Source organism: Salvelinus fontinalis, chromosome 34, assembly GCF_029448725.1.
Source record: "Salvelinus fontinalis isolate EN_2023a chromosome 34, ASM2944872v1, whole genome shotgun sequence".
In the NCBI taxonomy this organism is placed as follows: Eukaryota; Metazoa; Chordata; class Actinopteri; order Salmoniformes; family Salmonidae; genus Salvelinus; species Salvelinus fontinalis.
In genome coordinates this window covers 7594227-7619892 of record NC_074698.1, presented here as the reverse complement: position 1 = coordinate 7619892, position 25666 = coordinate 7594227, and the positions used below count along the sequence as shown (strand labels likewise).

At 49.3% G+C, this 25666-nt stretch overlaps 1 protein-coding gene across 1 annotated transcript in view; it reads right to left on the bottom strand.

Annotated features, from left to right (window-relative positions):
- The window catches only part of LOC129832973 (inactive phospholipase C-like protein 2), a 95060-nt gene that overhangs the window by 6871 nt on the left and 62523 nt on the right, over nt 1-25666 (bottom strand). The window contains exons 3-5 of the mRNA XM_055897152.1: nt 25346-25549; nt 22837-22912; nt 3661-3770 (exon numbers count right to left, since the gene is read on the bottom strand). Coding sequence (XP_055753127.1) covers nt 3661-3770; nt 22837-22912; nt 25346-25549 — 390 coding nt within the window. The remainder of the gene's footprint in view (nt 1-3660; nt 3771-22836; nt 22913-25345; nt 25550-25666) is intronic.

The following is a 25666-nucleotide window of genomic DNA, read 5'->3' as shown; positions in this document are numbered from 1 at the left end:
GGGTCCAAACTCCCGGGAGAGGGGGTGATGGTGGAGAGGGGTGGAGCCTTCTGTGCATGTCGGCTAACAAATGGTGTGGAATGGTATCATCCTACATGAAAAAATACTACAGTTTACTATAGAATATTACAGTACTTACCATAGAATTCTATAGTAAAACATAGTATACTGTAGAATACTATACTACACACTGTAGTATCCCTCGATCATGTGTAGTACTTACTATAGAATGTTGTAGTATACTGCAGAAAGTTTTGAGAATTACACACATTAATTTCCACAAAGTTTGCTGCTTCAGTGTCTTTAGATATTTTTTGTCAGATGTTACTATGGATTACTGAAGTATAATTACAACCATTTCATAACTGTCAAAGGCTTTTATTGACAATTACATGAGGTTGATGCAAAGAGTCAATATTTGCAGTGTTGACCCTTCTTTTTCCAAACCTCTGCAATCCGCCCTGGCAAGGTGTCAATGAACTTCTGGGCCATATTCTGACTGATGGCAGCCCATTCTTGCATAATCAATGCTTGGAGTTTGTCAGAATTTGTGGGTTTTTGTTTGTCCCCCGCCTCTTGAGGATTGACCACAAGTTCTCAATGGGATTAAGGTCTGGGGAGTTTCCTGGCCATGGACCCAAAATATCGATGTTTTGTTCCCCGAGCCCCTTAGTTATCACTTTTGCCTTATGGCAAGGTGCTCCATCATGCTGGAAAAGGCCTTGTTCGTCACCAAATTGTTCCTGGATGGTTGGGAGAAGTTGCTCTCGGAGGATGTGTTGGTACCATTCTTTATTCATGGCTGTGTTCTTAGGCAAAATTGTGAGTGAGCCCATTCCGTTGGCTGAGAAGCAACCCCACACATGAATGGTCTCAGGATGCTTTACTGTTGGCATGACACAGGACTGATGGTAGCACTCACCTTGTCTTCTCCGGACAAGCTTTTTTCCGGATTCCCCAAACAATCGTAAAGGGGATTCATCAGAGAAAATGACTTTACCCCAGTCCTCAGCAGTCCAATCCTTGTACCTTTTGCAGAATATTGCTGGACTTTCTTGGGCGCCCTGAAGCCTTCTTCACAACATTTGAACTGCTCTCCTTGAAGTTCTTGATGACCAATAAATGGTTGATTTAGATGCAATCTTACTGGCAGCAATATCCTTGCCTGTGAAGCCCTTTTTGTGCAAAGCAATGATGACGGCACGTGTTTCCTTGCAGGTAACCATGGTTGACAGAGGAAGAACAATGATTCAAAGCACCACCCTCCTTTTGAAGCTTGCAGTTTGTTATTCGAACTCAATCAGCATGACAGAGTGATCTCCAGCCTTGTCCTCGTCAACACTCACACCTGTGTTAATGAGAGAATCACTGACATGATGACATGATGTCAGCTGGTTCCTTTTGTGGCAGGGATGCAATGCAGAGGAAATATTTTTGGGGGAATTCAGTTCATTTGCATGGCAAAGAGGGACTTTGCAATTAATTGCAATTCATCTGATCACTCTTAACATTCTGGAGTATATGCAAATTGCCATCATACAAACTGAGGCAGCAGACTTTGTGAAAATTCATATTTGAGTCATTCTCAAAACTTTTGGCCACGACTATATATGCTACAGTTTTCTTTTACTGTAGTATTTATACTATAGTGAACTGTAAATACTACAGTATACTACAGTAAGCACTACAGTGAATCCTACAGCAAAGTCTGCAAAAACACTACAGTGAATACTCAACCCCATCCCCTTCTCCCTTCTCCAGACCATCTCTGGAGACCTTCTCCCATTCCTCACTTCCCTCATCAACTCATCCCTGTCCACTGGCTGCGTCCCCTCTGACTTCAAAATGGCCCGAGTCGCTACCCTCCTCAAGAAACCAACACACTACTCATCTGGCATCAAACCTACAGACCTGTATCCCTTCTTTCTTTCTTTTCTTTCCTAAACACTTGAGCGTTCTATCTCTGTTCAACTTTCTCGTTATCTCTCTCAGAACCATCTTATTGATCCAAACCAGTCAGGCTTCAAGACGGGTCACTCAACCGAGACTGCTCTTCTCTGTGTCACGGAGGCTCTCCACACTCCCAAAGCTGACTCTCTCTCCTCTGTTCTCATCCTCCTAGATCCATCTGCTGCCTCCGATACTGTGAACCATCAGATCCTCCTCTCCACACTCTCAGGTCTGGGTGTCTCAGGCTCTGCACACTTGCATCTTAAATGGCAGGCTGCTCCTACCAGGTGATGTGGAGAGGATCTGTGTCTGCACCACGTACTCTCACTCCTGGTGTCCCCCAGGGGTCGGTTCTAGGCCCTTTCCTCTTTATACAGACTTATACACAAGTCAGTCGACTCCGTCTCTCCAATCATTGCTATGCGAATGACACTCAACTAATTTTCTCTTTCCCATCTTCTGACACCCAGACGGCAACACACATCTCCGCGTGCCTGGCAGATATCTCAACTTGGATGTCGGCCCACCACCTCAAGCTCAACCTCGACAAGATGGAACTACCTTTACTCCTGGCGAAGGCCTGCCCACTCAAAGACCTCTCCATCACGGTTGACAACTCCACAGTGTCGCCCTCCCAGAGTGCAAAGAACCTTGGCGTGACACTGGACAACAACCTGTTGTTCTCTGCACAGATCAAAGCAGTGACTCGCTCCTGCAGGTTAATGCTCTACAACATCCGTAGAGTACGACCCTACCTCACACAGGAAGCGGCGCAGGTCCTAATCTAGGCACTTGTCCTCTCCCTTCTGGGCTACTGCAACCTGCTGTTTGCTGGGCTCCTCGCTTGTGCCATCATACCCCTGCAACTTATCCAGAACACTGCAGCCAACCTGGTTTTCAACCTTCCCAAGTTCTCTCATGTCACCCCGCTTCTCTGACACTCCACTGGCTTCCAGTCGAAGCTCACTTCCACTACAAGACCATGGTGCTTGCCTACGGAACAGCAAGAGGAACTGCCACTCCCTACCTTCAGTCTATGCTCAAACCCTACACCCCAACCTGAGTACTCCATTCTGCCACTTCTGGTCTCTTGTCCCTCCCACCCCTACAGGAGGGCAGCTCCCGCTCAGCCCAGTCAAAGCTGTTCTCTGTCCTGGCACTGTAATGGTGGAACCAGCTTCTCACTGAAGCTAGGACAGCAGAGTCCCTGCCTATCTTCCGAAAACATCTGAAACCCTACCACTTCAAACAGTATCTTAAATAATCCTCCTACTCTCCTAAGATCCCCCACCCCCTAAAATGTAAATAGTACACTACAGTATTTTTTTCATGTGGGATGTGTTATCATGTTAGTTACTGCTGAGCCCACAGATACAGCTGTAGGCTGGAGCTGCACCATTTAATTAAGAGATTTAAGGATTACAAAGAAGGGAGGTGCCAATTAGCCAAATTGCTGTCTTAAGATGTAATCTCTTGGGAGAGTATAGCAGCAACATCACTTGTTTCAAATCAATAACCTTGTGAACTTATGCAGAACGAAGCAGTATTTCTAAGGAATGATGTACTAGCCTTACATTGCTAGTGTTATCTTGACAAAGTGTGTGGATGTACACTATACAGTACACTATCCATTAGTCTTTAAAAGTACAGTATCTTGTCAAAGAGTTTCCTGTGTTTTAGGACGGATGAATGGATGTACTGTACTCATACCTTGAGGACGGTGATGTTCCAGGCGTAGCTCTCCATGGCTTTCTGTAGCTTCCGGCCCTTCAGGCCCTCCTTCGCCCCGATCCTGTGAAGGTCCACATGGAAATCCAGTCCTGGACAAACACAAACACAAGAAGTGAATGGACTGTTTATAGGGTACAGGCAGCCAAGGTCAGAGGGGTTAGGATAAAGCGGAAGTCCGTTGGACCGTGTGTCCATTTGGACAATAAAATAATGTTATTCATCTTCAGCTGTAGGTTGTTCTGTACCATCACCACCCCGGACGGTCCCATGGCCTGTAGGGCTTACAGTACCATCACCACCCCGGACGGTCCCATGGCCTGTAGGGCTTACAGTACCATCACCACCCCGGACGGTCCCATGGCCTGTAGGGTGTACTGTACCATCACCACCCCGGACGGTCCCATGGCCTGTAGGGCGTACTGTACCATCACCACCCCGGACGGTCCCATGGCCTGTAGGGCTTACTGTACCATCACCACCCCGGATAGTCCCATGGCCTGTAGGGCGTACTGTACCATCACCACCCCGGACGGTCCCATGGCCTGTAGGGCGTACTGTACCATCACCACCCCGGATGGTCCCATGGCCTGTAGGGCGTACTGTAACACACCACCCTGGACAGTCCCATGGCTTGTAGGGCGTACTGTAACACACCACCCCGGACGGTCCCATGGCCTGTAGGGCTTACTGTACCATCACCACCCCGGATAGTCCCATGGCCTGTAGGGCGTACTGTACCATCACCACCCCGGATGGTCCCATGGCCTGTAGGGCTTACAGTACCATCACCACCCCGGACGGTCCCATGGCCTGTAGGGCGTACTGTACCATCACCACCCCGGATGGTCCCATGGCCTGTAGGGCGTACTGTAACACACCACCCTGGACAGTCCCATGGCTTGTAGGGCGTACTGTAACACACCACCCCGGACGGTCCCATGGCCTGTAGGGCTTACAGTACCATCACCACCCTGTACGGTCCCATGGCCTGTAGGGCGTACTCTACCATTACCACCCCTGACGGTCCCATAGCCTGTAGGGCGTACTCTACCATTACCACCCCAGACGGTCCCATGGCCTGTAGGGCTTACTGTACCATCACCACCCTGGACGGTCCCATGGCCTGTAGGGCGTACTCTACCATTACCACCCCAGACGGTCCCATGGCCTGTATGGCTTACAGTACCATCACCACCCCGGACGGTCCCATGGCCTGTAGGGCGTACTGTACCATCACCACCCCAGACGGTCCCATGGCCTGTAGGGCGTACTCTACCATTACCACCCCAGACGGTCCCATGGCCTGTAGGGCTTACTGTACCATCACCACCCTGGACGGTCCCATGGCCTGTAGGGCGTACTCTACCATTACCACCCCAGACGGTCCCATGGCCTGTATGGCTTACAGTACCATCACCACCCCGGACGGTCCCATGGCCTGTAGGGCGTACTGTACCATCACCACCCCGGACGGTCCCATGGCCTGTAGGGCTTACAGTACCATCACCACCCCGGACGGTCCCATGGCCTGTAGGGTGTACTCTACCATCACCACCCCAGACGGTCCCATGGCCTGTAGGGCTTACTGTACCATCACCACCCCGGACGGTCCCATGGCCTGTAGGGCGTACTCTACCATTACCACCCCTGACGGTCCCATGGCCTGTAGGGCGTACTCTACCATTACCACCCCAGACGGTCCCATGGCCTGTAGGGCTTACTGTACCATCACCACCCTGGACGGTCCCATGGCCTGTAGGGCGTACTCTACCATTACCACCCCAGACGGTCCCATGGCCTGTATGGCTTACAGTACCATCACCACCCCGGACGGTCCCATGGCCTGTAGGGCGTACTGTACCATCACCACCCCAGACGGTCCCATGGCCTGTAGGGCGTACTCTACCATTACCACCCCAGACGGTCCCATGGCCTGTAGGGCTTACTGTACCATCACCACCCTGGACGGTCCCATGGCCTGTAGGGCGTACTCTACCATTACCACCCCGGACGGTCCCATGGCCTGTAGGGCGTACTGTACCATCACCACCCCGGACGGTCCCATGGCCTGTAGGGCTTACAGTACCATCACCACCCCGGACGGTCCCATGGCCTGTAGGGTGTACTCTACCATCACCACCCCAGACGGTCCCATGGCCTGTAGGGCTTACTGTACCATCACCACCCCGGACGGTCCCATGGCCTGTAGGGCGTACTGTACCATCACCACCCCAGACGGTCCCATGGCCTGTAGGGCGTACTCTACCATTACCACCCCAGACGGTCCCATGGCCTGTAGGGCTTACTGTACCATCACCACCCTGGACGGTCCCATGGCCTGTAGGGCGTACTCTACCATTACCACCCCAGACGGTCCCATGGCCTGTAGGGCGTACTCTACCATTACCACCCCAGACGGTCCCATGGCCTGTAGGGCTTACTGTACCATCACCACCCTGGACGGTCCCATGGCCTGTAGGGCGTGCTCTACCATTACCACCCCAGACGGTCCCATGGCCTGTATGGCTTACAGTACCATCACCACCCCGGACGGTCCCATGGCCTGTAGGGCGTACTGTACCATCACCACCCCAGACGGTCCCATGGCCTGTAGGGCGTACTCTACCATTACCACCCCAGACGGTCCCATGGCCTGTATGGCTTACTGTACCATCACCACCCTGGACGGTCCCATGGCCTGTAGGGCGTACTCTACCATTACCACCCCAGACGGTCCCATGGCCTGTATGGCTTACAGTACCATCACCACCCCGGACGGTCCCATGGCCTGTAGGGCGTACTGTACCATCACCACCCCGGACGGTCCCATGGCCTGTAGGGCTTACAGTACCATCACCACCCCGGACGGTCCCATGGCCTGTAGGGTGTGCTCTACCATCACCACCCCAGACGGTCCCATGGCCTGTAGGGCTTACTGTACCATCACCACCCCGGACGGTCCCATGGCTTGTAGGGCGTACTGTACCATCACCACCCCGGACGGTCCCATGGCCTGTAGGGCGTACTGTACCATCACCACCCCGGACGGTCCCATGGCCTGTAGGGCTTACTGTACCATCACCACCCCGGACGGTACCATTGCCTGTATGGCTTACAGTACCATCACCACCCCGGACGGTCCCATGGCCTGTAGGGCGTACTGTACCATCACCACCCCGGACGGTCCCATGGCCTGTAGGGTGTACTGTACCATCACCACCCCGGACGGTCCCATGGCCTGTATGGCTTACAATACCATCACCACCCCGGACGGTCCCATGGCCTGTAGGGTGTACTGTACCATCACCACCCCGGACGGTCCCATGGCCTGTAGGGCGTACTGTACCATCACCACCCCGGACGGTCCCATGGCCTGTAGGGTGTACTGTACCATTACCACCCCAGACGGTCCCATGGCCTGTAGGGCGTACTCTACCATCACCACCCCGGACGGTCCCATGGCCTGTAGGGCTTACAGTACCATCACCAACCCGGACGGTCCCATGGCCTGTAGGGCGTACTGTACCATCACCACCCCGGACGGTCCCATGGCCTGTAGGGCTTACAGTACCATCACCACCCTGGACGGTCCCATGGCCTGTAGGGCGTACTATACCATCACCACCCCAGACGGTCCCATGGCCTGTAGGGCTTACAGTACCATCACCAACCCGGACGGTCCCATGGCCTGTAGGGTGTACTGTACCATCACCACCCCAGACGGTCCCATGGCCTGTAGGGTGTACTGTACCATCACCAACCCGGACGGTCCCATGGCCTGTAGGGCGTACTGTACCATCACCACCCCGGACGGTCCCATGGCCTGTAGGGCGTACTCTACCATTACCACCCCAGACGGTCCCATGGCCTGTAGGGCGTACTCTACCATTACCACCCCAGACGGTCCCATGGCCTGTAGGGCGTACTCTACCATTACCACCCCAGACGGTCCCATGGCCTATACTGTACTGCTTTAAATCTGTCCACTGTCCAGATCATCTGCCACTGGATTGACACAGACTTCTACAGTACACAGCTACTGTAATGCTGAGTACAGCTGCTTCCCCGGACACTTTTTCAGCGTTTGAGGACAAAGTCTAACTACAGAGCAACAACCCAGACATTTCCCTGCTCCACTTAAAAAGTCCCCTCAACAAAGTATGCCATCGCCATTCCGGTTCCCCATGGCACACATTGGCACAGCCATTTCTCCATCCCTCCTGCAGAGCCACCCCTTCACAGGCACGCGTCCATAAAACCCCACACACCCACACCACCACAGTTCAGAGGCTGAGAATCACCCTAGCCGAGAGGCATGGAGAACAAGGGAGGGGAAGAGAGAAATATATTATTAGTGAGCTGCTTCTGAGCAGTGGTGTAACTGGGGCACCCAGGTGTTATAAATAGCACCAGGGCGTGATACTAACAACAATAAAGACGGTGAGCAGCAATACGTTTCTAACCAGAGGTCATTTCTCTCTTTCTCTATCTCTCTGTGCCCAGCCTTCTGACACGCGCTCCTCTCATCCATCCATCTACTCATCTACCCATCTCTCTCTCGCCTGGCTTACTGTACTGCCCGTTCTTTCAAAGGGATAATAATCAGTGTTGTTATATTAAGCTGTTTGGTTCCCATTTATTTGACGATTGAATATTTTCGTACCGTGTTTCCACGAGCTGTCAGTGAAAATGAATCAGTGAGATGTCATTTCCTGAACCTCAAGCCGTTCATTTATCTCCTTTATATTCACAACAAAACCAAAAGTAAAGGTGTCAGACTTAGTTCTTCAAAGGGGCGATCTGCAGTTGCTACATCCAATTTTGGACTTATGAATTTATTTATTTTTATATATTTATATGTACCTGTTCCTTCTTGAAGAATATAACATAGAAATGAGCTTAGTTCAACTGTCAAATCCAATCAGAACCCAACATATAAGCTTGTTTTGCCAATGTTTGTAAACATTATACAAACTGTATAGCCTCAAAACATGCTTACAAATCTCTTTTTTTATATATTGGATGGTCAGTCCTTGTATCCATAGCTCTGTCTATAAGAGTGTTTACATTTTTCTCCAGGCCCATCCCTCAGCTTGAGGAACCTTGTGGCACACAGCCTCTCATACCATTTCATTTCCCAATTGTCCTGTCCCAATTGTCCTGTTCCCCTCCGGTGGCACACTTGTCCTGTTCCCCTCCGGTGGCACACTTGTCCTGTTCCCCTCCGGTGGCACACTTGTCCTGTTCCCCTCCGGTGGCACACTTGTCCTGTTCCCCTCCGGTGGCACACTTGTCCTGTTCCCCTCCGGTGGCACACTTGTCCTGTTCCCCTCCGGTGGCACACTTGTCCTGTTCCCCTCCGGTGGCACACTTGTCCTGTTCCCCTCCGGTGACACACTTGTCCTGTTCCCCTCCGGTGGCACACTTGTCCTGATCCCCTCCGGTGGCACACTTGTCCTGATCCCCTCCGGTGGCACACTTGTCCTGTTCCCCTCCGGTGGCACACTTGCACAATTGTTTCTAACTGTCACTTCAAGTAATGCGCCCCTATGGCATACTCTACTCTATCACGGCTGAGTCTCACACTTTGCTTCTCCTGTGAAGAGAGAGTGAGAGAGAGACGGGCATGTCAGTGCTGAGATGTGCTCAGAGAGAGACAGACGGGATGAGGGGCGACAAAATGTCCCCGCAATCTTCTCTCTGCATGCTTCTACACACACACAGACTTATGCTCCATATACACATAGGTAAAGGTGGATACCTAGTCAATTGTACAACTGAATGCATTCAACTGAAATGTGTCTTCCACATTTAACCCAACCCCTCTGAATGAGAGAGGTGCGGGAAGCTGCCTTAATCAACATCCATGTCTTTGGAGCCCGGGGCCTTGCCTTTGACAGAATGACAGATTTTTACCTTGTCGGCTTGAGGATTCGATCCAGCAACCTTTCCGTTACTGGCCCAACACTCTACCCACTAGGCTACCTGCCGCCAGGGGGAGAGATAAGAGTGAGGGGGACAGGGGGAGAGATAAGAGTGAGTAGTAAAATAGAGCAAAAGAGGAGTGAGAAAAGGGGACGAGAGAAATGAACAGAATGGAAAAAAAGGCAGAACCGAGAGAGAGAGAGAGAGAGAGAGAGAGAGATAGAGAGAGAGAGAGAGAGAGAGAGAGAGTAACAGAAATCAAAAAAGAGAGGCTCCGAGTCGAGCTTAATTTATTTATTATGAGTGATGTGCTGCGAGGGAGGGAGCAGCCAATGCCGGATTTCATCACAGGACACCGCAGAGAATGGGATTTTCTCTGTCCGGAACGGCGGCATTGACTATGTAAAGACAGGGGTCTCTTTATCCCCTGCATTTCCATGGTAATGGGATCCATGGTGAGAGGCTGCTAACCATACCAACGCAGCCAGAGGCGGCGGAGAATCTCACCAAGGGACAGAGAGGGGGAGGGGAGGAAGGCATATCAATAAATAAACATAGCCATGTCCATGCAGCCTGTGCCTCCTCCCTCCTCCCTCCATCAGTCCTCCTGCCCTATACCCACGCTAGCCAGTCTACTGCTGCTGTCTCTCTGGTGCCAGGGCTGGAAAAACCCATTCAAACGAGTGATATAAACTCCGTGGTTCTCTTAAACAATTATAGGGGTATATACATGATGTGCATGTCATGAAAAGCACCATGTATGCACGTATACACACACACACACACACATTCATGCAGTCACTTGTGCACACAGCCACAGGTAGCATCTGTGTGCCAGAACGTATGTCACAGATGCCTGAGTGGTTGTCCATTAGTGCGGTCGGCGTTGTGGTGAGCCATCAATAGAACCCAGGGGGTTTCGTAAGGCAGACACCTCTGTAGGTGCATGCAGAGAGGAGTTAGCGGGGACATCTGGTCGCCTCACGTCCCGCCTCTCTCTCGCTCGCCTCATCAACACATCAGCGCCACTTCCCAAATTAAACTGATTAGAAGCAATAATGGCTGGGCATAATGATCACAGAGAGGGGGTGGAGGAAGGAGGACAGAGAGAATAGCCATTCAAACAGAGTGCTGTTTTCTCTACCGCGTGTATTTCAAACGGCTGTGTGTGTGTGTGTGTTTGTGTATGTGTTGATGGAGTGGACTGTCATCGGTGATCAAAGCTTGATCAATTATAAGCGGCATGATGACACACGTGTCCCACTGTGACAGCACCACGCTGACATGTACCTCAAATAACCAGTGTAGGTGTCAGCTGCAATCAGACATCATGGTAGACACACACCCAAAAAACCTTTCTGTCGATCACTGCCAGCTCTATCTGGGTTGTAATATCCCCTTTTTATGGTTTCTCACCCAGCAACTAAATGCTAATTATACCTTTTGCTATCAAAATCTATTATAGGACATAAACCTTCTATTCCATGTAAATGTACCTATCCCACCCCCTCTTCTCGCCCCTCTCTCTCTCTCTCTCTCTCTCTGCATATCCTCATTTTTTTAGGCTCTTAACATGTAAAGTGTCTATGTTGACTATCACACAGTCCTGAGCTGACCTCTAAATGTCCTCTGAATAACTTAGTGAACATAGACGGTTAGGGTATCTACCTACAGTGGCTAAATGGATTCCTATTGGGGCCGTCAGTCAACACGTAACCAGTTTGGACTGTGGGTTCAGGGGGCCATAATAGACTTTAGTCCCAACCTCAAACAAGTTATCCTTATTTAAAGCCAGGAGAACACACACTGAGACCTGTGTTTACATTGAGAGCTGTCAGGGTATGATAGCCTGCCTCCCCACCCTCTGCAGGCTGGCAGGGCCTAAGGCCTAACTCTGTGGGCAGATAGCTAAGAGATGAGTTACACACTGACACACAAAGCATCAGCCGCTTGAAATGGAAGACGACACCGCTGTCTCGCCCAGCTGGTGGACAGAGCGAGAGAGGGAGGGAGAATGAGAGAGAGAGAGAGGGTTGGGCTGGGAGGGACGAAGGGAGAAAGAGAGAGAGAGAGAGATAGGTAATGGCGCCAGGATTGATGGCTAAATTGTGCCACACTGTGGTTATCACTAAAAACACTCGCCAATCTCTAAATGGACTGGAAACATTGACTCCTTGCCTAACATCGAATTCCTTTTGATCCTTTGTCATTGGTTAACTGGCTGAACCCCTGCGATTGTCACTGACCAAAAGCACAGGCATCCTGATCTGCAGTCGGAGGGGATTCTTCGGTTCTGTCTTGAATAACTGGCTGATCTCAAAATAGCTGTCTGATCGGGCCATGCAGTCAAGCGGCTCTCTCCTCCCTGACTGGTTCTGGTGGTTGGCCTTTGTTTTTTGATTGGCTGGCAGACGGCCATATTTGTGTGTGGGCTGGCTGGTTGACCTCTGCCCTCCGGAGTTCCACGCTACAGCAGAGACTCAATGAGGCGTCCACACAGTCGCTAGGGGCCCTCCCTGCTTCCTGTCCTGGCCGCTTTATTAAAACCATACATACACGAGGACGCACACACGTACGCACCCACAGACACACACACACATGCACTGAATGAGCCAACCATCCCTCTTCTAGTTTTCCCCATCGTTGGTTTTATTACCGGTGGTGTAGCAGTGCTCCCCGTGCCCAGGTGCCTTATGGGTAAACAGCGGTGTGCTGTCGTGTCTCCGTGGGGCTGCTGAGAGCCCAGCCATGTGTGTCACAGCTGCTTCAGCTTCCTGTGTTTGTAGTTCCTTCGCCGCACACTTTCTCTTTTTCCATTCCTTTTTGTTCCGCCTGGCCAAGCAATACCAAAACAGCGCCCTTGTCAGAAAACATGAGCTGGGATGCAGAGGCACGGGAGAAGTTAAGTCTCAGAAATCTGTGTGAATCCAGCAGAGCGGTGGGGGAGAGGGGAGGGATGGCTGCAGGACATGTCTTTTTACGACTGGGCTGGGTGAAGGGTGGGGGGGGGGGGGGTGAGGGAGGGAGCTGGGTGTTAGAGAAAGTGTTATGTTTGGCATGAGGCTGAGGGCCCCTTGGGGTTCTTTGTTTCCCGTTCCCCCATCCCCAATGTTTTCTTATTACATAACCCACCCCTTGACATCCCACTACTGACACCAACACACAGCTGTGTGACTGTATAGCTGTGCAGTTACTGGTGGGGTTTCAGCCATGCTTAGCCCAGGGCTTCTTATGGGGCTGTTCTATGGAGGAGCGGGGGAGTGCATTCTGATTCAAGCCCAGCTTTCATGCTCCATCCCTGGGTAATAGGGAAGCACGACACTGGCACAGGGACATGGTGCTGCCCACGTGGAGGTGGCTGGGCATGGGCATGAGCCTGCTACTGTGAGACTGAGGGGAGGCCTGTGGGGTGCAGATTTGGCACACTGGGTGGACATGTGCAAGCCTGTCCAGTGGCTTCAGTGTCTGATGAATTCCCCCAACCATCTCAGTACCACTCTTACACGCTCTCTCTCTCACACACACACACACACACACACACACACATTTTAGGGGACCTAAAATCCTATTTCCCCTAACCCTAATCCAAACCTAACTCCTAACCCTAACCACTAAACCCTTAACCTAATTCTAAACCTAAGACTAATTGTAACCCTAACTCTAAACCTAAGCTTAAAAATAGCCTTTGTCCTCATGGGGATGTGGGAAATGTCGCCACGGGGAAGAATTTTGCTTGTTTTACTGTCCTGGTGGAGACTTTTGGGGATTTTAGGTCCCCACAAGGATAGAAGACTAACCATCTCACACACACACACACACACACACAAGTCTAGCTTTACCTCAGAGTGTGTCTTCAGTAAGACAGTCCGGTGTGTCTCTACGCGTTTGGGCCCTGTCTCTGCCTGGTTCAGTTAACATGTGGATGTTTTTCATTCCATCCACAGTTCATTCTGAATATTATATTTACAGTGCCTTCAGAAAGTATTCAAACCCTTTGATTTATTCCCACATTTTGTTGTTTTACAGCCGGAATAAAAAATGTATGACATTTTTTCGCACCCATATCCACACAATACCCCATAATAGACATTTTTGCACAGTTGTTGAAAATGAAATTTATAGAAATATCTAATTCACATACGTATTCACACACCTGAGTTAATACATGTCAGAATCACCTTTGGGAGTGATTACAGCTGTGAGTCTTTCTGGGTAAGTCTCTAAGAGCTTTAAACACCTGGATTGTATAATATTTGCACATTATCATTTTTTATTATTATTCAAGCTCTGTCAAGTTGCTTGTTGATCATTCATTGTTACACACCCATTTTCAAGTCTTGCCATAGATTTTCAAGCCGATTTAAGTCAAAACTTTAACTAGGCCACTTAGAAACATTCAATGTTGTCTTGGTAATCAACTCCAGTGTATATTTGGCCTTGTATTTTAGGTTATTGTCCTGCTGAAAGGTGAATTTGTCTCCCAGTGTCTGTTGGAAAGCCGCTTTTCCTCTAGGATTTTGCCTGTGCTTAGCTCTATTCCGTTTCTTTTTATCCTAAAAAACTCAAAACTCACTCACTCCTTGCCGATGACAAGCATACCAATAACATGATGCTGCCACCACCATGCTTGAAAATATGAAAGTTGTACTCAGTGATGTGTTGTGTTGGATTTACCCCAAACATAACACTTTGTATTCAGGACATAAAGTGAATTTCTTTTCCACAATTTTTGCAGTATTACTTTAGTGCCTTGTTGCAAACAGGATGCAAGTTTTTGAATAATTTTACTCTGTACAGGCTTCCTCCTTTTCACACTGTCATTTAGGTTAGTTTTGTGAAGTGACTACAATGTTGTTGATCCATCCTCAGTTTTCTCCTATCACAGCCATTAAACTCTGTAACTGTTTTAACGGTTTTATTGGCCTCATGGTGAAATCCCTGAGTGGTTTCTGTCACGATCGTGTGGCGGATTGACGGACCAAAATGCAGCAGTTGGAAAATAAGCCATCTTCTTTTATTAACACCACGAAGATGAACACGACACAAAACTCTATACAAACTAACAAAACAACAAAACGACCGTGAAGCTACAAACGTTGTGCACATACATACAGGCTACAAACGTTCTACATAGACAATTACCCACAACCAATGAGAGCCTATGGCTACCCTAAATAAGGCTCCCAATCAGAGACAACCGAAATCAGCTGTCTCTAATTGGGAACTCATTCAGGTAACCATAGACTCTCCTAGACAACTAAACATTCATAGACAACACTAGAAACATGTACTCCACACAAACCCATATACTATACACAACCCCTTTTACCATAAACAACACCCAAAACCAACAAAACATAAACATTCCCCATGTCACACCCTGACCTAACTAAAATAATAAAGAAAACAAACAATACTAAGGCCAGGGCGTGACATAACCCCCCCCTTGAGGCGCGAACTCCGGGCGCACCATACACAGTCTAGGGGAGGGTCTGGGTGGGCTTCCCTCCACGGTGGCGGCTCCGGCTCTGGTCGTGGTCCCCACTTCACCACAGTCCCTAACCACCTCCTTAGCTTCTTCAAAATGACCCCTCTCCACATTAACCCCATTGCATTAAGGGGCAGTTCTGGACTAAGGGGCAGCTCCGGACTAAGGGGCAGTACCAGGGTAAGGGGCAGTACCAGGGTAAGGGGCAGTACCAGGGTAAGGGGCAGTACCAGGGTAAGGGGCAGCACCAGGGTAAGGGGCAGCACCAGGATAAGGGGCAGCACCAGGATAAGGGGCAGCTCCGGACTGAAGAATGGCAGCTCCGGACTGAGGGACTGCAGCTCCGGACTGAGGGACTGCAGCTCCGGACTGAGGGATGGCCCATGGCTGGCTGACGGATCTGGCTGCTCATGGCTAGCTGACGGATCTGGCTGCTCATGGCTAGCTGACGGATCTGGCTGCTCATGGCTAGCTGACGGATCTGGCTGCTCATGGCTAGCTGACGGATCTGGCTGCTCATGGCTAGCTGACGGATCTGGCTGCTCATGGCTAGCTGACGGATCTGGCTGCTCATGGCTAGCTGACGGATCTGGCTGCTCATGGCTGGCTGACGGATCTGGCTGCTCATGGCTAGCTGACGGATCTGGCTGCTCATGGCTGGCTGACGGATCTGGCTGCTCATGGCTAGCTGACGGATCTGGCTGCTCATGGCTAGCTGACGGATCTGGCTGCTCATGGCTAGCTGACGGATCTGGCTGCTCATGGCTAGCTGACGGATCTGGCTGCTCATGGCTGGCTGACTGATCTGGCTGCTCTTGTCTGGTTGGCGGCTCTGGCAGATCCTGTCTGGTTGGCGGCTCTGGCAGATCCTGTCTGGTTGGCGGCTCTGGCAGATCCTGTCTGGTTGGCGGCTCTGGCAGATCCTGTCTGACGGACGGCTCTAGCGGCTCCTGTCTGGCTGGCGGCTCTAGCGGCTCCTGTCTGGCGGACGGCTCAGTGGGCTCATGGCAGACGGGAGGCTTTGCAGGCTCATGGCAGACGGGCGGCTTTGCAGGCTCATTGCAGACGGATGGCTCAGATGGCGCTGGGGAGACGGATGGCTCAGATGGCGCTGGGGAGACGGATGGCTCAGATGGCGCTGGGGAGACGAGCAGTTCAGTCATCGCTGTGCAGACGGCAGACTCCTGCCGGCTGAGGCGCACTGTAGGCCTGGTGCGTGGTGCCGGGACTGGTGGCACCGGGCTGGGGACACGCATCTCAGGGCTAGTGCGGGGAGCAGGAACAGGGCATACTGGACCCTGGGAGCGCACATTAGGCCTAGTGCGTGGTGCCGGAACTGGTGGTACCGGGCTGGGGACACGCATCTCAGGGCTAGTGCGGGGAGCAGGAACAGGGCATACTGGACCCTGGAGACGCACATTAGGCCTAGTGCGTGGGGCCGGAACTGGTGGTACCGGACTGGGGACACGCATCTCAGGGCTAATGCGGGGAGCAGCAACAGGGCACACTGGACTCTCAAGGCGTACTATAGGCCTTGTGCGTGGTACCGGTACTGGTGGTACCGGGCTGAGGACCCGCACATCAGGGCGAGTACGAGGAGAAGGAACAGTGCGTACAGGACTCTGGAAACACACAGAGGGCTTGGTGCGTGGTGTAGGCACTGGTGGTAATGTGCTGGAGACACGCACCACAGGGCTAGTACGGGGAGGAACAACAGGGCTCTGGAGACACCCAGGAAGCTTGATGCGTGGTGTAGGCACTGGTGGTAATGGGCTGGAAACACGCACCTCAAAGCTAGTGCGGGGAGCAGGAACAGTGCGTAAAGGGCTCTGGAGACGCACCTTAGACCTAGTGCTTGGTGCCGGAACTAGTGGTACAGGGCTGGGGACATGCATCTCAGGATGAGTGCAAAAAGTAGGAACAGGACACACCGGGTTGTGAAGGTGTACTGGAGACCTGGTGTGTATAGCCGGCATCAAATCTTCCGGAACTTTAACACGAGTTTTAGGCTGAGTACGAGGAACTGACACAGGTGGCATCGGACAGCTAATACGCTCCTCAGGAAGAATGCATTTCATACTCTGCCAAACCAACAGCTCTCTCTCTTCACTCTCCTCCAATTTCGTCAACAACTCTTCGAATGTCTCATAATCTCCCCTTCGTTCACTCTCCTCCAATCTGTCCAATAACTCCTCGACACACTCAGACTCACCCCTCAACTTCGCCGACTGCTCCAAGTGCCCCCCTCCAAAAATTTTTTTTTGCTGTCTCTTGGGCTTCCTCCCGTGTCGCCGTGCTGCCTCTATCTCTGCCTTGGGGCAGTGATATTCCCCTGGCTGTGACCAGGGTCCTCTCCCGTCTAGAATTTCCTCCCATTTCCAGAAATCCTGTATAGGTAGGTCCTGTTGCCGCCTTCCATGCCGCTTGGTCCTATGGTGGGTAATTCTGTCATGATCGTGTGGCGGATTGACGGACCAAAATGCAGCAGTTGGAAAATAAGCCATCTTCTTTTATTAACACCACGAAGATGAACACGACACAAAACTCTATACAAACTAACAAAACAACAAAACGACCGTGAAGCTACAAACGTTGTGCACATACATACAGGCTACAAACGTTCTACATAGACAATTACCCACAACCAATGAGAGCCTATGGCTACCCTAAATAAGGCTCCCAATCAGAGACAACCGATTGGGAACTCATTCAGGTAACCATAGACTCTCCTAGACAACTAAACATTCATAGACAACACTAGAAACATGTACTCCACACAAACCCATATACTATACACAACCCCTTTTACCATAAACAACACCCAAAACCAACAAAACATAAACATTCCCCATGTCACACCCTGACCTAACTAAAATAATAAAGAAAACAAACAATACTAAGGCCAGGGCGTGACAGTTTCCTTCCTCTCTGGCAACTGAGTTAGGAAAGACGCCTGTATTTTAGTAGTGACTGCGTGTATTGATACACCATTCAAAGTGTCATTAATAACTTCACCATGCTCAAAGGGATAGTCAATGTCAGCTTTTTTCATCTCCTAATAGGTTCCCTTCTTTTGCGAGGCATTGGAAAACCTCCCTGGTCTTTGTGGTTGAATCTGTGTTTGAAATTCACTGCTCGACTGAGGGACCTTACAAATAATTGTATGTGTGGGGCACAGAGCTGAAGTAGTCATTCATAGATCATGCTAAACACTATTACTGTACAACTTATTATGTGACTTGTTAAGCACATTTTGCCATAACAAAAGGGTTGAATACTTATTGACTCTAGACATTTCAGGTTTTAATTTGTAATCTATTTGTAAAACTTTCTAAAAACATAATTCCACATAATAGGGTATTGTGTGTTGGCCAGTAACACCACATCTCAATATAATTCATTTTGAATTTGTTGTAACATAACAAAATGTGGAAAAAGTCAAAGGGTGTGAATAAATATATACTGTATACTCCCCTACGTATTTATTTGGCCAGTGAAGCTAAAACGTTTAATTTGGCTCTATACTCAAACAATTTGGTATTATATGGTACATATCTGTTTTCATACATATCTGTTTTACCGTTTAGAAATGAATCTAGTCATAAATATTTGGACAAATTCACTTAGTGTTTTCAGTTTAGTCAAAATGTTTGCATTTGGTCTCATATTCTTAGCACATCAAGCTTGTGACTACAAACTTGTTGGATGCATTTTGCAGTTTGTTTTGGTTGTGTTTCGGATTATGTTGTGCCCAATTGAAATGAATGGTAAATAATGTATTGTGTTATTCTGGAGTTGCTTTTATTGTAAATTTGAATAGAATGTTTCTAAGCACTAATACATTAATGCGGATGCTACCATGATTACAGATCATCCTGAATGATTCGTGAATAATGATGAGTGAGAAAGTTACAGTGTCAAAGATCATACCCCCAAGACATGCGAACCTCTCACCATTACCAGGGAGGTTAGCATTTTTTTTAGGGGGGGGGGGGGGGGGGGGGGGGGGGGGTATTTATGCCTCTGTAACAAAGCTGGAGTCTTTGACAATTTGTTGCGCCTTCCTCTAACACTACCTGGTATTGAGGTCCTGGATGGCAGGGAGCTCGACACCAGTGATGTACTGGGCCGTACTCACCACCCTCTGTAGCGCCTTGCAGTTGATGTACCAAGCGGTGATGCAGCCCGTCAAGATGCTCTCAGTGGTGCAGCTGTAGAACTTTTGGAGGATCTGAGGACCCAGGCCAAATCTTTTCAGCCTCCTGAGGGGGAAGGGACGTTGTAGTGCCCTCTTAAAACTGTGTTGGTGTGTGTGAACCATGTTAATTACTTAGTGATGCGGAGGAACTTGAAACTCTCAACCTGCTCCACTACAGCCCCATCGATGTGGATGGGGGCGTGCTCGCCCCTCCATTTCCTGTAGTCCTCGATCAGCTCCTTTGTCTTGCTGACGTTGAGGGAGAGGTTGTTGTCCTGGCAACACACTGCCAGGTCTCTGACCTCCTCTGTCACGTCCTGACCAGAGTTCTTATGTGTTGTGCTTGTTTTAGTGTTGGTCAGGACGTGAGCTGGGTGGGCATTCTATGTTGTGTGTCTAGGTTGTCTGTTTCTGTGTTCGGCCTAATATGGTTCTCAATCAGAGGCAGCTGTCAATCGTTGTCCCTGATTGAGAATCATATATAGGTGGCTTGTTTTGTGTTGGGGATTTGTGGGTGGTTGTTTTCTGTGTCAGTGTTTGTGCCACACGGGACTGTGACGGTTAGTTTGCTTGTTATTTTGTATAGTGTCTTGTTTTCATGTTCATTAAATCATGGAAACTTACCACGCTGCACATTGGTCCTCCGATCCTTCTCGCCTCTCCTCGTCCGAGGAGGAGGAAGAGCTAGATTGCCGTTACATCCTCCCTACAGGCTGCTTCACTGTCCAAATAAATACGTTAGGAGGTGTACACGTGGGCACTTACTGCTGGTTTACGTGCATCTGTTTAATATCCTTGAGTTTACCAGTGCAGATGTACTATCTGTGTTATGTCTCGCCCTCAGAGGCGGGCAGATACAAATACTGTAGGTAAACAAGCATAATGATGATAAATCAGGAATCCTGACGCATCTTTATCTCATCTTCTCTGCCATTTAGGAGCCCTGTCTGTCTGCAGCCGTCTGTCTGTCTGCAGACGCTCAGTACTGCAGATGGGGCAAACTGCAATTACAGCCCCACGCAGAGGATGGCGAGCCAGGAGAAAGACAATCATTGGCCCCCTAATTTGGAGCCATTTTGTACTTAAAAAATCTCAGTATAGTCAATTACAACCACGCACCAAAAGCCTTAGTCACTGCTATCGTCCACAAGCCATAAAAAAAAACAGTATTGACAATTCCCTGCTTCCATCGTTCTATCGTTCTATCTATTGCTGTGCTTCCTGTTCTCTCAGCTCTTTTTAATATTTCAGTTTATTCACTCCTCTTGTTCCATTCAATGCCGTCTTGCTCGGTGAGTGAATTCACATGCCGACTGACGTGTTAACTACCCATTTACCCAGGGAAGATAAATGGTAAATTACTGGATGACTACAGCAATAGCAATAACAGTGACTATGATGAAATCCCCACATGTACAGTTGAAGTCAGAAGTTTACATACACTTAGGTTGGAGTCATTAAAACTTGTTTTTCAACCGCTCCACAAATTTCTTGTTAACAAACTATAGTTTTGGCAAGTCACTTAGGACATCTACTTTGTGCATGACACAAGTCATTTTTCCAACAATTGTTTACAGACAGATTATTTCACTTATAATTAACAGTATCACAATTCCAGTGGGTCAGAAGTTTACATACACTAAGTTGACTGTGCCTTTAAACAGCTTGGAAAATTCCAGAAAATGATGTCATGGCTTTAGATGCTTCTGATAGGCTAATTGACATAATTTGAGTCAATTGGAGGTGTACCTGTGGATGTATTTCAAGGCCTACCTTCAAACTCAATGCCTCTTTGCTTGACATCATGGGAAAATCAAAAGAAATCAGCCAAGACCTCAGGAATAAAATTGTAGACCTCCACAAGTCTGGTTCATCCTTGGGAGCAATTTCCAAATGCCTGAAGGTACCACGTTCATCTGTACAAACAATAGTACGCAAGTATAAACACCATGGGACCACGCAGCCGTCATACCGCTCAGGAAGGAGACGCGTTCTGTCTCCTAGAGATGAACGTACTTTGGTGCAAAAAGTGCAAATCAATCCAAGAAAAACAGCAAAGGACCTTGTGAAGATGCTGGAGGAAACAGGTACAAAAGTATCTATATCCACAGTAAAACGAGTCCTATATTGACATAACCTGAAAGGCCGCTCAGCAAGAAAGAAGCCACTGCTCCAAAACCGCCATAATAAAGACAGACTACGATTTGCAACTGCACATGGGGACTCATACTTTTTGGAGAAATGTCCTCTGGTCTGAGAAACAAAAATAGAACTGTTTGGCAATAATGACCATCATTATGTTTGGAGGAAAAAGGGGGACGCTTGCAAGCCGAAGAACACCATCCCAACCGTGAAGCACGGGGTGGCAGCATCATGTTGTGGGAGTGCTTTGCTGCAGGAAAGACTGGTGCACTTCACAAAATAGATGGCATCATGAGGCAGGGAAATTATGTGGATATATCTCAAGACATCAGTCAGGAAGTTAAAGCTTGGTCGCAAATGGGTCTTCCAAATGGACAATGACACCAAGCATACTTCTAAAGTTGTGACAAAATGGCTTAAGGACAACAAAATCAAGGTATTGGAGTGGCCATCACAAAGCCCTGACATCAATCCAATAGACAATTTGTGGGCAGAACTGAAAAAGTGTGTGCGAGCAAGGAGGCCTACAAACCTGTCTCAGTTACACCAGCTCTGTCAGGAGGAATGGGCCAAAATTCACCCACTTATTGTGGGAAGCTTGTGGCTACCCAAAACATTTGACCCAAGTTAAACAATTTAAATACAATGCTACCAAATACTAATTGAGTGTGTGTTAACTTCTGACCCACTGGGAATGTGATGAAAGAAATAAAAGCTGAAATAAATAATTCTCTCTACTATTATTCTTACATTTCACATTCCTAAAATAAAGTGGTGATCCTAACTGACCTAAGACAGGGAATTTTTACTGGATTAAATGTCAGGAATTGTGAAAAACTGATTCCACTGCTGTGCCTATGAAGCTAAGCAGGGTTGGTCCTGGTCTGTCCCTGAATGAGAGACCATATGCTGCTAGAAGTGGTGTTATATAATATCTCATTGCCTTGTGTAGGGTGCTGTCTTTCAGATGGGATGATAAAATGGGTGTCCTGACTCTCTGTGGTCACTAAAGATCCCATGGCACTTATTGTAAGAGTAGGGGTGTTAACCCTGGTGTCCTGGTTAAATTCCCATCTGGCCCTCATCCCATCATGGCCATCTAATCATCCCCAGCTTTCAATTGGCTCATTCATCCCCCTTCCTCGCCCATGTAACTATTCCCCAGGTCATTGCTGTAAATGAAAATGTGTTCTCAGTCAATTTACCTGGTAAAAAAATGTAATAGAAAGACTGATCAGAGACCAGTTTGGGATGGGAGTGAGGGCAGGTTGTCTGGGTTTGTTGAAGCTCCTGACCTGTGGCATAGACTGGTCCGAGATCTGTTTGTGCTGTCTTGCCGACCTCAGGAGACGACACTTTACCAGGCCATGTCACTGGTAAAGTGAATACTACAAAGCCTTACCTGCCCGTTGTGCTTGTGTAAGCTTGGAGTAGACCACGTCAGCTGACTCGATCAGCGTCCGGCTCGTCTGAATCATCTATAGAGAAATAAACGGGACAAGATTACGCAAAAGGAAGTGAGGTCGTACAGTATCAAGCAATTCCTGTGTCGCAGAGGGACTTCTTATGCCATGAGTCCTACTGTAGACAAGCCTAAACAGGACATTGGAAACAATACCTCTTAGTAAAGAATAACACAGAATTGTCATTGAATGTACGCATAGCCAAACATGGGGAAATACCATAGGAATAATGAAAAACAAAGTCTAAAGGGAAATACTTCTCAGAGACATTGGATGGAAGAGAAAGAGGTTATGTCAACATTTCTCAAGTCCTTTGATCATTCGCTCTTTATAAACTTTTTTCTCCCTCTGCAATGGCCAGACCCTGGGAATCACACCCACACACACAGAGACAGACCAAACACATGCACGCACGCACACACGCACGCACACACACACAGACCAAACACATGCACACGCACACGCACACGCACACACACACACACACACACACACACACACACACACACACACACACACACACACACACACACACACACACACACGGCGAGTGATGACAGAGTCCTGATCATGTGGTGATACAGTAGAGGACAGGAGGTGAGAACAGTCTGGTTGCATCCTAAATGACACCCTGTTCCATATTTAGTGCACTACTTTTGACCAGAGCCCATAGGGTTCTGGCCAAAAGTAGTGCACTACATAGGGAATAGGGTGCTATGTTGTGATGCAGCCCCCGTCTGGTCCCCTACCTGTGTTCCTGGAAGCATTGAGCCAGCCTTACAGCTTTCGCCCAGTTCCAATCCCCAACCCTGTGACCTGAACTGAAAACCTTCTGCTTTTACAGCCTCTCTCCCACGGACAGCGAGAAGCAGCTGGCCTGACCCAGCAGTCAGGAGAACGCTAATGAAGTTTCACACTTTAGTTAAGAGCACAGAGACAAGAAGCAGGCCACTGTGTGTGGGCTGGTACAGGGCCAATGGATCTGGGATCATATTGGTCAGCAGACAGGACAGGGGGCTGGCTCCCATTGGCTCAGGCTGAGCTGGGTCTCTCTGGCCTGGCCTCAAGGGCGCTGACCACAGAGTTCCAATCTGCTGATGCTCAGTTCACTCCTAGGCTACGGCGCCTGCGTCCAACCAGCCCACATGAGGACAACCATTAATGTCTTAATGGCTAGGGCTGGTACACACACACACACACACACACACACACACACACACACACACACACACACACACACACACACACACACACACACACACACACACACACACACACACACACACACACACACACACACACACACACACACACACACACACACTGGAGCCTCTGTTCTTGAGAGTGGGGCGTGTGCCAATGGACTAATCTTTGGAAGCACACAGTAACACTCAGCTGACTGACCCTGTGCTCAGGACAGGCAGCCTCTGTCTCAGACACACTCAGCCTCACTGTAGATTCATCTCCTCAGCTGTCGGGACTCTGCTAGCTGACGCTGGGAGGCTGGGAGCAGAGGAATGTTGCAATGGAACAGCAGTGGAATTATTTTTAGGCCCTTCATTTAGGCTCTTCATTAAAGCTCTTCACATGTGAATGTAATATACCGCGGTCATAAGAGGTACTCAAAGACAAGCACGCCCAGGGAGAAAGCTGGTTAAAATACGCTATTTAGAGCCTCAGCTATGGAGCTTATATGAGGTCGTTGCACTCTAGGTTTCAGCAATAGGAGTGACTGGGATATGAACAGTAATGTCATGTAGCTACAACACCACAACAGCTCCTCTCTGATGACCCAGTTCAACAGGTCAAAACAATCTCCATCAGGGAGGTGGAATAGTGGGGTGTTGACTTGCTCTGAGCGCTGGGGGGACTTTAACCACCCCTGTGTTGGCCTGTACCAGTAGGTGCCTGGTGAATAATGAATAAGCTGGTTGTTATCACAGATCAGACAGCAGCCAGGATGGAGAGTGACGGCTTGGGGAGGCACAGGGCATGATGGGATGCCGTGCGGAAGCACAGCAGGGTGAACTGCTCCGGGATGAGTTAGCGCTTATCACAGCGCCGCAGTAGCTATAGGAAATGGTTTGTTCACTCCCCGTGGTGGAAGTCATCTGTGGCAGGTTGCCTGGCTGTGTCATAATGTGCTAACAATTGATAACATTTTCCTACACTGATAGTATTATTTCAAGGCATAGTGTGCAACAGACTCTTAAGACTGTATAGTGCACAAGGGTGTTATAGCATGTCACCTTACCAGGTTGTGATGCGTTTACATTTCATAGCACCTTTTTAGTGAACAACGTTCACACGCCAATTAACCGCCGTTGCGCTCGCGTCACTCGTTCAGCGTTTACCCACAAAACGTATCTCTCCGAATACAACATCGACCTCAACAGAACGGTAGCTCTGCAGTGCATGTTATGCCTATGTGGTGCCGCTGTAGCGTACCATGTCGTAGGCGTTGAGGACCTTGCGGAGCAGCTCGGGGACGGGCCCGTGGGCCTCCATGGTGGGGTAGGCTTGACTCAGGTCCACGGTCACCCTGAGCGCTCGCTCGCTGTTCATCAGCCACGTGGACACGGTCAGGATACACTGCTTCATGTTGGCCGCCGGCGTCAGACCACACAGCTCCTTGAACGACACCATGGCATTCTGGTAAATAAACAGAGAGGATCATGGATGAGGGTTAGCATCACGGAATCTGTAAATATTGAAAGAGATTGTAAGTCAGCGGACCCAAGGGACAATTCAAACACAGAGAGGATGGTT